The following is a 15,030-nucleotide window of genomic DNA, read 5'->3' as shown; positions in this document are numbered from 1 at the left end:
AGTTTGTCTCCTTTTTATTTAACAAAGAACTCGAGTGCCTGATCTCTTGACTAGAGTAAAGAGAGGAAGTGGATTGATATTAGAGCCTTTAGGAGACACATGCTCTTGAAGAATGAGCATACTCCACACACAGATTATGAACTCCATAGTTATCCTCCAGCACTTTAGTATGCATTATTGGCTCTAGAAGACAGCTGAGATTAAGACAGAAATATTGTTAAATGAGAAAAAAATAATTTTTGAAACAGCAGCAAGTGGATGTATTTGCTACACTTTCTTCCCCGTGCTCCCTTGGTTTTTGGAAGAACTGCCTTTGAAGATGAACTGATTATAACACTAGAGATGAAAATAGGAAATCAAACATAATGCTAATGAGAATGCAAAGGAAGAAAGTAGAAAATTAGAAAACTACATACTAGTAATCCTTCATTAATCTGATTTTCCCAGAGTGTGACTGTATTATGGGGAAATTGTTTTCCATAGAACTGAACCTTTAAAAAGATTCTAATCTTGAGAAAACTCATCATTTAGAAACTATCACCTACATCTTTAAATTGAGGAAACAAGTAAGGACCTTTCTGAAACTAACAGTCACAGGCTGTGAGATGGTTCAGTGTGTAAAGACAACTTGCCGCCAAGTCCAACCGTCTAGAGGGAGGAAAATGACCCCTGCAAGTTGTTCTTTGACCTCTGTGTGTCTGCAAGGGTCACACGCAAACGCACACTCAAATGTGTACACATGCACTGCACTCACACATAAATCTTTTAACCCTCAAGGCCAGGATGCTAAATGTGAGCTGTGTTCCATTCTTTTGACACAGGGAGTTTCGTGTTCTGCCACTGCTAAAGCTTGCTATTGAAAGTGAGCCTTGCAGAGTCTGAAGAGATTGTGAGCGTGAGGAACCGGCTCTGACTGGTGTGGTCACACGGTTTTTACTCTGGATGACCTTGCTATGCCTCTGGGGTTGTGTTCTTTTGAAGAGGGAAGAAAATCTTTAAAGTCCCTCTCCCACACTCAGTTGTTACCAAAGCCTCTCATAACTGATTGGTGAGGTTTTAAATCAGTGGCTCTCAACCTTCTTAATGCTGCAGTCCTTTAATATAGTTTCTTGTGTGTGGTGACCCCAGCCAGAAAATTATTTCATTATTATTTTGCTACTGTTATAAATTGTAATGAAGATATCTGATATGCAGGATATATGATATGTGACCCCTGTAAGGGGTTGGTTTGACCCCCAAAGAGGTCATAACCCACAGGTTGAACACCACTATTTTAAATCATCTTCTCCAAATTCTCATGGGTTTGAGTGGCTTAAATGTTAATATCAGTTAATGTTGGAAGGTATTATAACATCTGTCTGTTAGATTAAAATATCAAGGGTAATTTTAGTAGAATGCGGACAGCTGTGTTTGTCTTTTGAGAAGAACCTTTTCTAATGGAGGAGCATTACTGATCCTGGAGTGAATTCTCTCAATTGAATAAGTAGAATTTAGACCTTTACTTGACACGTGTTAAGAGAGCCTTCCTCATTCCCGACACCTCTCCCACTGTGTGTGTGTGTGTGTGTGTGTGTGTGTGTATCTGTGTATCTGTGTATCTGTGTATCTGTGTAAAACTATATATATGATACTAGCTAGGAACAACTTTGTCTCAAACAAAGCAATACACAAAGAACTATGAGAGCCGGGATATAGAATATCTAGGGAATTCCATTTGATGCCAGTTTGTCTTTCTGTAAATTTTAATTTAACACAATCAAATATAAACCAAGTTGGATATTTAAATTATTGCTAATTTGCTTACTTGGTAACAGGAGAGCCTGAGGGTGGGTCTTTATAGTGTCCTGCTTCTGCTGAAGTAGCAGAACAAGAGGACACTGAAGCCCCCAGAGCTGCTGCTGTCAGAGTTGGGCTCGGAGGAGCATGCTTATAAGCCAGTTTTGGGGACTACGAACATTCTGGAATACAGAGCCAGAGTCTTTCTCCAAAACTAAAAAGTGCTGTCTCCCATGTCCTAAACATGAACCTGCAGCCCTTTCTGCTGTAATGGGGATCATATGTTGAGTGGGAGGAAAAACAAAGCAAAAATATACTAATACCAAGTAAGGCTGCTAATCTTTAGAGCAAATGTTTCAAACCATTGGGTCATAATTTGAGAAGATCCTAAAGGATATAAACAAGAATAAGTCAAGAGCCAAAGAAGACAGTCAGGCCAGAGGTAATATGCTGCAGCTCCTCTTGGAGGGCTCTCCTCTCTGTGCTACCTAGCCTGTGGGGTCTGAGGACCAGAGGTGGGGACCTGCATGTTTAGCAAAGCCTTTTTGTTTAAGGAATGAAGTGGTAAGTTGTGGGGGCTATTTGGTATGGAGAGCAGGCAGCAAAATATCTCAGTGCTAGGTGTAAGATCCCCACTGTGCCCCAGACTCTGAGTTTGGACATTGGAGCTGGAGCAGTGAAGGGCACAGACAAGTTCATGTGGGTACATTTCAAACGTTGCAAACTGGAAAAGTGTTTGTTGGTGGCAAGATAGATTTTTACTTTGCCTTATAAACAAAAATATTGTCATACTGTCCTGACAGAGGAAAAGAAAGTTAATTTTAAAATTTCTAAGAACTTGGTATTTCTGCTTGAACTTATAAATATTCTGGATCTTATGTTTGCCCATAAGCTAAGTATTCTCTGTCTTAGCCACATAATTCTACCTTTTATGAAGACCTGAGTGAAGACAGCATGACTTCCAGTACAGGACACAGTAACTGTCCATAAAGGACTTTGCACAGTCAGGGATTGCATCCGCTTCCCAGTTCTGCCTGACAAGACCCTCCTTGCAGTTACCGAGCTGCGGAAAGCCAGTGACCTGCCATGGCTTTTGGCACTCATTTTCACCAACCTGTGTGAAAAGAGGAAAGCCTGGTATTTGTGTCTTACTTATGATTAGTTCTGTTTTACATAACTTGTGTTCTATTTTAAGAGGGTTTGTGTATTTTCTTTTTGTACAGTGTTACTTGCATTATTATTATGTGACTTGGAGGAAGTGAAAAAAATTTTAAACTTGACTGGCCAGAAATCAAACTTTTATTCTCACTGACTGTTCAGGAAGCTGTGACACCCACTTCCATTCTCCTGCCAAATGTGTCCCTTCTATGTCTTGGGTGCATAGACTTGAAGCATTGTTGACCATGTTGGCAATTTGCCCAGAACCCAAAAACCCTGTATAATTTGCATACTAATTATCATTGATTTGCATTCAGTATAGGCTGAACTGTCTTCCTGAATTTAAAGTAAAAAGATACACTACAGATTAAAGCTATTTATCCTTCCTTACTTGTCTTTTCTAGGTTAAAGAACCTATGGTTTATAGGCCCAAGTTACTTCCTATGGTCCTCTGTAGATCTGTGTTGGTCAGTCTCTCGGCTTTCTTTCTTTCTGTCTTTCTTTTTTTGTTTTGTGTGTGTGAGGAGAAGTGTTGTAATGGGGTCTCTATCTCCCTGGCTGTCCTAGAACTCTTGAGTGCAGACCAGGCTAGCCTTGGACACACAGAGATCCACCTGTCTCTGTCCCTTGAGTGCTGGGTTAGTGTGCCACCATTCTCAGCTTTACTTTCTATATGCTTTTCGCCTTCAAAGTTGTTTCCCACTTCCTGGCTAGATGCCTTCTGATCTGATCCTGCTTTCCCTCTCCTTGGCTTCAAGTTCTTGCTATGTAGCCCAGGCTGCCCTTGGACTCTCTATCCTCCTGCTCCAGACTCCTGACTCCACTACACCTGACATCCTCTTAGAGTTTCTATGCTTCTTCACATCAGGTTTTGTCATCCTTTTTCTTTCTTGGTAATGTTAGGGGATGGTGTGACAGGAGGTGGTAAAATGCTGCGTGCTGAGTAAGTTGTTGGTAAGTTAGAATTTATGAGGCTAAAGGTGAGCTTACACTGCTAGCTGCCCAGCCCCTACTCACACAGCTCTTAATTGCCAGGCACTCAGGATAGAAGAGTCTGTTTCTTTTCTCCCATCTTCCTTCCCCATTCCTACCTTTATTTATCTGACAAATATTTTTGGGACATGTTTAGCAGTAATAGTTCTATAGTATCCTTATAGATCCTAGACTGAGACAAAATCCAGATTCTGTTTGATTACTGGAAAACTTTATTATTTTCTCTCTTTTTTAAAATATAAGAAGATAACAGCAGTAAACTCTTATCTGACTAAAAAATTCAGTCTGTAAAATGTATGCACACTTTTCATTCGCTCTGTTCCTCACCTATCACAGCCAAGGTGTGGGTCCTTGTGAAGTGGTTATTAAACACATACAAGTAAAAGTGTACTGATATGTGTGGGTATATGTGTACACACACACACACACACACACACACACACACACACACAAAAGGACACTGTATATCTAGATTATCTATCTATCTATCTATCTATCTATCTATCTATCTATCTAGTGTCCTTTTGTATTGAAAAATTATATACTGGGTTCTTAACTTTTTTGAGTTTAACAAATCCTGGTGTTTTTTCCCATTTAACTAGATAGAATTTCTCAATTTGCAGTCACATTAAATAAGTTAAGTTGGTTTTCTGTGGTTTAGCCGTTCTCATTGATTAGTATCTGGCTTTTCTCCCTCATATGTGAGAATTTGAAGTTGAAGACTAAACTGCTTACTCTAGCAGCCCTGTAGGGAAACACTTAGGGACTCTGGTAGCCATCAGCTACAGGGAGGCGGCAGAGTGCTTCCAGGGTTTTAACCCAGTCTAAGTCAAACTGTACTTTCCTACATTAAAGGTGCCACTGTCCTAAGAGCCTTTTCCAGATTATTTCTGAAAAATTTTTTTACAACCTCTAGTGACCAATGCTTATATTGTCCTTTTAAAATGTAGTATTTACATTTTAAAAACTTTGTTTTTTGCCTTTATTTTTAAACTAGATCCTTACAATAAATGAGGATGGATCACTTGGTTTGAAAACCCCTAAATCTCACGTCTGTGAGCACTGCAACGCTGCCTTTAGAACGAACTATCACTTACAGAGACATGTCTTCATCCATACAGGTATTGAATTAAAACGGGCTGTTGGCCTCTACAATTATTATCATTGTTATTTTCATCCTTGTATGAATGTCATCCAGTCTTTCGACTGTAGCTTACTTGGCATTGTCAATCAAAATCATTAGGAGGAAGACGGAAAAGACTTTAAATGGGAAGACAATTAATTAATACAGATAGATACATTTAATAGTTGTAATTGGGTACCCACTTGCCTTAAAGCTCTCTTTTCAACTAGAGAAACTCTTCTCAACTGAGGCTGCATTAGGAGCCTGTTGCATTCATCTTTCTGTGCTAGGTATGTGATCAGCACAGGCAGTGTTTGAAAATCAGATATTAGAGATGATAGCTAACAGAAGTAGAAGTTAAAAAAATCGTGAAATTGTTGAAAATAGAGCTGAAGACTAATCACACACCTTTAGGCAAAACAAGCTAGAAATGTTAAATGACTTGGTAGATGAAGGGGATGGATTGAAGGAGAAAATACAGTGGTGGCCAGAAGCTGAAGGAGAAAAGATTTAAGGAGGCCTCAGGGTAGAGAGAGGATGGCCGCAGTCTGTGGAACAGAGGGGGTGATTTCTGTAAGGCTGAAGCCACAGTGTAGGGAAGCACTTGAGACTGAGACCGCCTGCCTGTGTGTAAGGTGTGATGGGAAGAAGGAGGAAGGTGCCAAGGGGCGGTGAGTGCGCATGAAAGCCAGGCCTCCTCCCCATGGGCAGACCACAGCACTAGGAAGTTAATGGGTTCCAACAGACACAGTTTCCAAGGACGGGGTTCTCTCCAGGGTGTTTATACAGCTCCGAACTCTGAAGAACGTAGGTAAAAGGGCAGAGAGGGACGGCCAGCCACCTAGAACAGGATGCGCATGCCTTCAGACAGGGAAGAAGCCATATTTAAAGCAGACACCAGGACATCTGGAGAGTGCTTTTTTAGCTTGTATATCTTTTAAGTTTTGTTTTCTTCCTTATTAAAAGGATATAAATGAAATTTTATTTTTTGTGTGATTGTAAAAATGTGTAAGTCCTGGAGGAAAATTTTAAGGTAAAGTATAACTGTTAATAAAAAATGTTTTTAAAAATCATGCAGTGTTTTAAAATTTTACAAAATTTGGGCATCTAAGATTTATTTATCCTTAGAAGTAATGACTTAAAATACTGTTTTATTCACTAACTAATGTATGGATGTCAAATTATTTTAAGGCGAAAAACCGTTTCAATGTAGTCAGTGTGACATGCGTTTCATACAGAAGTACCTGCTCCAGAGACACGAGAAGATCCATACTGGTGAGTGCTGCGTCCTCCCTATGCTCATGCTCATCGCTCATCTCATCGCTCATCGACATCACCACAGGGGAGGGAGGGAGGGAGGGGAGGGGGAGGGGAGCGGAGCGGGAGTCTAATAAGGCACACTGCTTAAGACCATCAGTCTTAGCCTGTCTCTCAATAAATCATTTTAGTTAAACACGGTTTATATGTCCAACCACAATAAATAATTTTGAAATAGTTCCATAATAATCTAAATTACATATTTTAAGTAACAAAGGAGGAAACTTTCCTAATATAGCTGTTTCTTAAGCTAAGTAAGTTTATCATGCACACTAATTAGCTTGTGAACTATGGAATCTTTGGGATATTAGAGCAGCAGCATCTTTCATGTCTCTTCTCTATATGGCATACTGTGTCAAGAGAGACAGCTGCCCATGTCTTCACACAGTGGTAATGATTTACAGCAAGCACTTTGGAAGATCACCAAAGTGATCTATATGTTAAAATTTTAGTCTCATTTTAAAACAAGTATCTCAGATTTTCTAAGTGACTTTGATTTACTAGACTACTGAACTTTCTCCTTTGATATTTCTAAGCATTGTAAAAAGATATTTCTTTGAAATTAATTTACAGTGTTTAGGAGGGGGTGTGTGTGTGTGTGTGTAGCTTGGGTTTTATATCTCGTTGGAAGTGAGAATGATGATGAATGCTAACAGTGAAAATGCTAGCCCTGCAAGTCAGGGTCTTGTTATGTGGGATGCTGCTATTCAAGACCAGAAGCTGCTGTGGACATGGACAGGGTGGACCAGGCAAGTTGTTTGTATTTCTCTGTATTGCTGCTCAGCTAAATACCCATCTCAGAGTTATTTACATGTGGTGTCATGGTATGTGCAGCATCTGTGAAGTGGGATCCTTGGAGACCCTGTAGATAGAAGCAGCCTTTTTAAATCAAAAGCTTCCCTGCATCTTTGTTGCCGTTAGAAAGAAGTGTGAAGGTGGCCATTCTGCAGCACAGTGCCAGTTGTGCTGCCTGTCTGTCGACATGTTTGGTTTTATTCTGAGACAGGGTCTTACTCTGTAGCTAAGGCGGCCTGGAACTCAGTCTGTCCTTGTGCCTCAGCCTGCTGAGTGCACATTAGCATGAGTCGCCATGCCCGGCTGGTGCTCTGTTCTTTAACGTTCTGTTTTGTTTATCACTAGGTAAACACTAATCACTTTAATGTATATGGTAGAAGAAAAGATCATAGGGTTTTATGTGACCCAATAGTTAAATTGAAATTTCAGTGCAGTAATAAAAATGTAAGATACAATATGAAAGTAGTTAATATTTTCATGTGTTTATCAGATTTTGATGATTTATTCATTTACCCAAAACTTGCTGGTTGATCCTCCAATATTTTTCTGGTTCTAGGAGTACACAGAGACTGTATGGGAGGGTCCTCTGCTTTCTTTTATTTTGGAGATAAGAGGTACATCAATAAGCACCATGTAATTAAGTGTGGTAGGTTTCTTGAGAATTACCCAGGGAAAGCCTCAGCAAAGCAGCACGAGGCCAAGCTACAAATCTGTGTGACTGGATGGGTGAGTGTGATCTGAGACAATGAGGCAATGAGGCAATGAGGCAATGAGGCAATGCTTGTCCTCTGTCACTCTGACATGACACTGGCCACAGTCCTGTAATAGCTGTCCTGGTTTCATTCCTGACAGAACAGCGTAGGAGAAAGCATCTATTCTAGCTCCCATGCAGCCTGTCCCAGGCTGCGATCTGTCATAGGCAAGTCAGAGCTAATGAGCACATGCCTGCTGGTTCAGTGCGCTCTCCTCCAGGCTCAGACCAGGGCCTTCTCACTGCTAGGCTGTGTCTTATCACAGCTATGAATGCAACTAGAAGTCCGCCATAGACATGCTCATAAACCAACCTGATCTACACAGTGCCTCATGGAGACTCCCAGCTTATGCTAAAATGGGTTTCGTTGACTATTAAAATGAAGTCCCACTTACTGATTGGGCTTACGTGGAATATGATGAGTAGTTTATTGAGAATTTACTAAATACCAGACACTGCCATTTAGTCCTCACATTAGGTTTGAAAGGCAAGAGTTGTTACTGTCCCTGTTTTATTGTTCAGAATGAATTAGGCAGCAGAGAGAAGCTGAGAACTTTAACTTTCTACAATGTAAATGAAGTAAAAAGTACAAAGTAAATGAAGTTGTCCAGACTCCATTTCAAGGTTCTAAATAACACTCTAGAGCCCAAGGTAGCGTCACTGAGCAAATGAGACAGGAAATAGATACACAACTTTTGGCTCTTTGAATTTTTCTTCCTGTCACTAAGCCAGTCAGCTATGGCGTAGCTTCTCTGTGTGTTAGTTAACATCTTCAGTGAGTGAAAAGCAAAGGCCGGAGGTCTCGCATTACAAAGACAGCCTAGGAGACACACCAACTCCAGAGGAATCATAGCAAGGCAAAGTCATTAGGGTTTTTTTCTCAATGAAAAGTCATCCTGTTCCCCTACCACCACCTTTTTCCTCTTTCCCACCACCCCTCCCTCCCTCCCTCCCTCCCTCCCTCTCTCTCTCTCTCTCTCTCTCTCTCTCTCTCTCTCTCTCTCTCTCTCCCTCCCTCCCTCCCTCTCCCTCCCTCCCTCCCTCCCTCCCTCCCTCCCTCCTTCTTCCCCGTGTCTAGAGGTTAGAGAACAATTTTTATAGAGTTACTTCTTGACTTCCACCTTGTTTAAGCCAGGCTTCTCTTTGTTTCTGCCAGTGAGCTTTGTACTCCAGGCTATTGCTTCTACTGTCCATCTTGACACTGGAGACCAGGGGTCACACGTGTGCGCTGCTGCATCTGGCTTTTTATGAAGCCATCTTGCTTTCCCTTTGCCATTCTCCTGGCACATTTCCTATCAGGGACTAATAAAAGGGGATTAATTTTCTACTATCAGATTCCTTTCTTAGATTGATTTTAAAGATAGGAAAATATTTTTTGTCTTGAAATCAACTTACCTGTTGGAATACATCTCAAAAAACATTTCCTGCACTGATGTTCTACTTTGCTTTCTGTTGGCTGATAAACACCACTATCAAAAGCAACTAGGGGAAGAAGTTTGTTTAACTTTGTGGATCATAGGCTGTCATTGAGGACAGTCAGGAGCTGATGCAGAGACCAAGGAGTGATACTTACTGGCTTGCTTAGCTACCTTTCCTGTATAGCGTACACTTGCTCGCCCAAGGATATAGCACTACCTGCAATGGGCTAGATGCTCCAGGATCACTTACCACACAAGCAGCCCCAAAAGGGTAACCAGTGGAGGCAGCTCCTCAAGTGAGAGTCTGTCTTACAAGTTATGTTTGAGTTCATGTCAAGTTACAGAAATGTGACACTTTTCAGTTGAACAAGAAATGAGTTTCCCACGGTCAGCTGGTGTGACACTGTGTAGTGAGATGATCCATCAGTTTTTAAAGGTTCCGTCTTTATAGGCTTTTACCTCCTCATTACAGTGTCCACTCTTATTCCCTCACTGCCAGCCCATTCTCTGCTCCATTTTTAACAGGAATAAAACTCATTACTGGCTTGGTTGATTTGACAAACAATACAATGTTTTCTGGGACTCTTAAAAGCTAAGAATATAACTAAACTGAATCTTTTATATTTCAGGACATTTTAACCTGCCTTGCTGGTCACTTAATCATATTCCTAATGTCGGGCTTGTCTGTTCAGTACTATTTTAGGGTAAAATACTTGGTCATCTAGAAGCTAACCCATTAATTCTGGTCCCTGTAGACCAATGACCTGAAAATTGCCATGGCGTGAGTCTCCTTAGGATTGCCGTTTGAGGCAGTCAGACACTATGTCTCCTTAGGAAGATCACGGGCCCTTTACCTTGCATATATTTTGGGGGTGTGAGCGAGAAGGCGAGGCTCCGAGGCTGAGGATGAAGACAGTGATGGGAGCTGCTGCTTGGTGTATCTCCCAGGGAGCCATCCTCATTATGTGCGGGTTTACTTTTGAGCAAGGGTTCTCTTATGTAGGGCACCTTTTCTTTGCGTTTTTAAAAAGGATTTGTAGGATAAGATGGATAAGTGTGTGAACAGTTGTACTCTTCTCTAAGACAGTGGCAGTTTTTCCACCATGGTTAAGGAGGCACTGAGGAGTAAGAATCTTAAGTAACAATTTCTAATGTCTTTCTGAATTTCTTTATTAAGTACAGAACACCTCTTCTGATACACAGTCTTAGCAGTCTGTGGCTGCTTTTCATAGTGGCAGCAGTTTTTGATTTCAGTAAAAATTTCATGAAGCTATTTCTATTTAAAGAGAGTTGATATAAACATCCCCTTCCATATTAAAAAAAATTTAAAAATGTAAGCCAAATTATTCGGACTTACCTATATTTACTAGGTTTCTTATCCCCTAAAATTTTATTTGAGGGGCTTGAGTAGGTCGAGATTTTATTGCCAAACCTCACAACTTGAGTTCTGTCTCTGGGACCTACGTGGTGGGAGGAAAACTTATTCTCACAAGTTGTCCACTGCTCTCCAGTTAACAAACAAACAGATAAATAAATAAGGAAGGGAATGAATGAAACTTTAAGGGGGGGAGCTCTTGTGTATAAGCTTTCTTATGAACACAGTTGATGGATAGAGTTCCATATCCCTAATCTTTGGTTCTTAGCAGCTGCTGTTGAAGTAATTTTGCCACAAAACTAGTTTCCCTGTTGAATGTATTAAGAAAACCTTTTCAATCTTAAGCAAAAGCTAATTTCCACAACCATCCTGCAATGCTCATCAATAACGAGACGACTGAGTGTGGTTTCTTTATTCAGAAACACATTTCCCCTCCACTCCACCCTCAAACTCCAAGTAGAGCCAGAGATTTAGCTCGTCATAAAGGTGCCTGAGGTCAAGGCAAAGTTCAGTTCCTAGAATCCCCATGTAGAAGGAAAAAACCCACTCATGAGGGTTTCCCAATAAACCACCATAGCATGCATGCAAGCCTCCCACTAAAACTTATCACTTCTAAAACATCAGTGGACTGTATAGCAGGAAAAGTCAGGTGCACAGGCAGTGATGGCAGTCACCAGAGCAAAGAAACCCCATTGCTGACACCCTACTTTAGTGGTGCAGTGTTTCTAAGTACTTCCCAGGCCATACTCACAGAGAACAGCGAAAAGCCTGACTTTAAATGGCTTCTACTGCCCAAACACTTTTTTTCTGCTCTTTTCTGCTCTATGTAGATATTTTTCCTACCATTAGTTATAACAAAACTTGACAGGCTTACTTCAGGTAAGCCAAAATAATTCCTCCACTTTTTGAAAATAGTCTTAAAAGGAAAAAAAAAAAGTCCCAATGAGATTGAAGTCAGTAAGGTGTTAGTTCATTTGAACTACGTGACTAGATTTTAAGAATATTCTTGCCTGTGTTCCAGATCCTCCTTCAGTCACTATAAACTTGGCACTGATTTCTTGAATTACCACCAGCAATACGGATAGAGTGTAAGAGTTGGTCTCTGCCTCTACGTTCTGATAAACAGCTCCTAAAATCCTTGTATTTTCCTGAAGGACTGGAATTAACTCGGTATCTTTCATGCCAATATTGGGTTTTTGACCTTGATTCCTGACAGTGCCTCAAATCCCTGCCACTCCTCAGTGATGGTAGTGCTAAGTGTCTTCTATCCCTGCAGCAGACAGAGCTCTCCAATTCTTGGGCATTTCCCAGTCCAGAAGCTTCTCTTGTTTTACTGAGTTGACTCTCGGTGGGACCCTAGGCAGGTTCCAGGTGTGGCTGTTCATAAAAATATCAGGCCTTGATTAACCTCCAATTCTCACCACACTCTCCCCAGCCTCAGGGGTTCTGCTACCTGCTTAAAGCCCCCGCATACATAACACTCAGAGGCCTCTGGTGGTCAACACACCCATGTTAGAGGAGGAGGGAGGACCCTTCCAGACTCAGTCCTCATCTGGCTGTTCATCAATATCCTTTACAGCAAAGGATACAAGCAAAGGGCTTTTCTGAGTTCTGTGAATTATAAAACTGAAATAGGGGGTCATGGGAACCCTCACTTTGCAGTTGGTCAGGAGTACAGACGAAAGGACTTAAAACAGCATCTGAAGAGAGGACAGTCTTGTTCAGGCCCTTGAAGGATTGGATTCCAGCTCAAGTTCCATTAGCTTCTGGATAGTGATCCAAAGGCAATGTCTGTGTTTCTGAATCCATTTAAATGAACAACTTCACCCAACCTTTTATTGGCAATTAGTAGTATATAATATAAAAAGTATTAAAAGTTAGCAGGAACTTACTATATTTTAGAATTCATTTCAGTTTATAAGTCGTATTTTTATGGGTTGATACCAATACTTATGGTAAGTTTCCGTAAAGATGGAAACATAAACCACATTCATGTGTTGTGGTTTGTTGATTTTTACTTTTTCAGATAGACCAGATATGCTATCCTCAAACCCAGATCTACCCAGTGTGGGGTTGAACTCATATACTATTGTACCACTGCCCCGCTGAACATTGCACAGCTTATTGGCATTGTCACTTGAGATAGCCTTGAAGGAAGCGCTCCTCAGTACTTTCACTGAGCTTTCTGTTACTTCCCACCATAAGAGATAAATACTGTGTAGAAGTTCATTTACTTTTTTAAGATTTATTTATTTTTATTTATATGAGTTACTGTAGCTGCCTTCAGACACACCAGAAGAGGGCATTGGATCCCCATTACAGATGGTTGTGAGCCACCATGTGGCTGCTGGGATTTGAATTCAGGACCTCTGGAAGAGCAGCCAGTGCTCTTAACCATTGAGCCAACTCTCCAGCGCTTTTTATATTTGTATCATACAGCATCTTTTATTACTTCTTGTAACACCAAGTCTAATATATTTACTGTCTAGTTTTTATAGGAAAAATACGCTATTTTAGTTTTCCCCTTATTCTTTCAGTTCTTAGGCCTCTGCTTGTTGATCTTCCTGTCATTCATTCATTCTTTTATTCATTCTTACATATTTATTGAGACAGCTCTCGCTGTGTACCTCCAACTGGCCTGAAACTATGTAGACTGGGCTGGCTTTGAACTCAGAGATCTCCCTGCTTCTGCCTTATAAGTGTTTGGGGTATTAAAGGTGTGCAGCTTTACACCTGGCCCCTGTCATTTATTCAATTGCAGTCCCTCCTTACACTGATGGTTACTAAACTTGAATGTCTGTGATTTTTCTTTCCTGGCTTTAAGACCCACCATGTTTGCTTGCACTGTTAGTACCTGGATTTTAAGATGACCTTTTCTCTACGAGGACCTTTAATTCAGTGATTCTACCTCTTCTCTAAATTACTTTTTGTCGCTGTGATAAAACACTGACCAAAAGCAACTTGAGTAAGGAGAGGGGCTTATTTAGTATACAGATCATAGTCTGCCATTAGGGGAAGCCAAGGCAAGAACTTAAGGCAGGAACTGAAGCAGAGCCCATGGAGAAAGAACACTGCTTGCTGGCCTGCTCACTTTGGCTTCCTCATTTCTCTCTCTTATCAGCTTGTGCCCACCTGTCCAGGTGTGACGTCATGCACAGTAAGACTGAGCTTTTTGCATAAATTAGCAATTAATAAGATGTCCCACAGATATGACCACAAACCCATCTGATAGAAACAATTCCTCAATGGATGTTCCCATGTCTCATGTTGAGACATGTTCCTTTGTCAAGTTGAGAAATGAAGCTAACTGTGACGTCCACTTTGTCAATTTTGACACACAAACCTCTTCTTAAAACTAGAAACCTTTCCTTTCTTGTTCTCAAAACCTCATATTAATATCATAATATAAGATACTTTTTAAAAGTCCTATCTTTAAAAAATTCTAGTGATTTAAAAGTCAATCTCTTTTAAAAGATTAAAAAATCTAAAATAAGTGATATATTTTTATTTCAGGAGAGAAGAACTAGGGCACAGTTAAATTCAGATCAAAGCAAAACTAAAGTTGAACTGTGTTAACAGTTAATGTTTGGCATCTGGGACTTCCTCATGATCTTCTGGGTCCCAGAGGGTTTGAGTAGCTCACCTCACTAGCTCTGCCATCCTCAGCACACTCAGCTTTTTAGGTAGACTCAGGCCAGCTCTTGTCGTTAGTTATCCTGATGACTTCCCTTGGCTTTTCTTCTGACCATGCCACGTGATGCCAGTCTTCAGCATCTTAGTGATCCCGAGTGCTGTAGCTTTCATGCTGCCAGAACCAGTCCTGTATTGATACTTGCTGTACTCCCATATGACTCACAGCTTCTGTACTTGGCCTTAGGGAACACTTCCCAGAAGACTTTGCTTCAGTGAGGCTGGTCTCTTGGTAATCACAGCTGCTTCTTCAGCTCCAGCTCACCAACACCCCTTGTCCTAGGGAAGCACAGGTTTCATGTTGGTGATGAAGCTGAATGCTGGTCTCGTCGGATTCTTCATCTCTGTTAACCAAAACCAGACCCTTTGATTTATTTATCTTTTTTCCTTTTTGTTTTTTTGAGGCAGGGTTTTTCTGTCTATCCTTGGCTGTCTTTGACCTTGCTCTGTAGACCAGGCTGGCTTCAAACTCAACAGATGTGCCTGTGTCTGCCTCCCAAGCATTGGGATTAAAGGCATGTACTACCACTGCCTGGCAGAAACCAGGTTTTTAGACTAGGTTCTTCTGTATCAACTAGCAATTTAAAAAATGCACTACAGGCCAATCTGACTGAAGTGGTTACCTTTCCAAGTA

At 40.9% G+C, this 15,030-nt stretch overlaps 1 protein-coding gene across 6 annotated transcripts in view; it reads left to right on the top strand.

Moving 5' to 3' along the window:
* The window catches only part of Zfp148 (zinc finger protein 148), a 113,200-nt gene that overhangs the window by 75,600 nt on the left and 22,570 nt on the right, over positions 1-15,030 (top strand). For all 6 annotated transcript variants that reach the window (XM_087576835.1, XM_087576839.1, XM_087576837.1 and 3 more), the window contains 2 exon segments: positions 4,925-5,048; positions 6,242-6,325. In XM_087576835.1, the coding sequence (XP_087432961.1) occupies positions 4,925-5,048; positions 6,242-6,325 (208 nt within the window).

The sequence above is a fragment of the Rattus norvegicus genome, chromosome 11 (genome assembly GCF_021556685.1).
Source record: "Rattus norvegicus strain SHRSP/BbbUtx chromosome 11, alternate assembly SHRSP_T2T, whole genome shotgun sequence".
In the NCBI taxonomy this organism is placed as follows: domain Eukaryota; kingdom Metazoa; phylum Chordata; class Mammalia; order Rodentia; family Muridae; genus Rattus; species Rattus norvegicus.
Note: the sequence above shows the minus strand (reverse complement) of the source record. Positions and strands in the feature narration are given on the sequence as shown.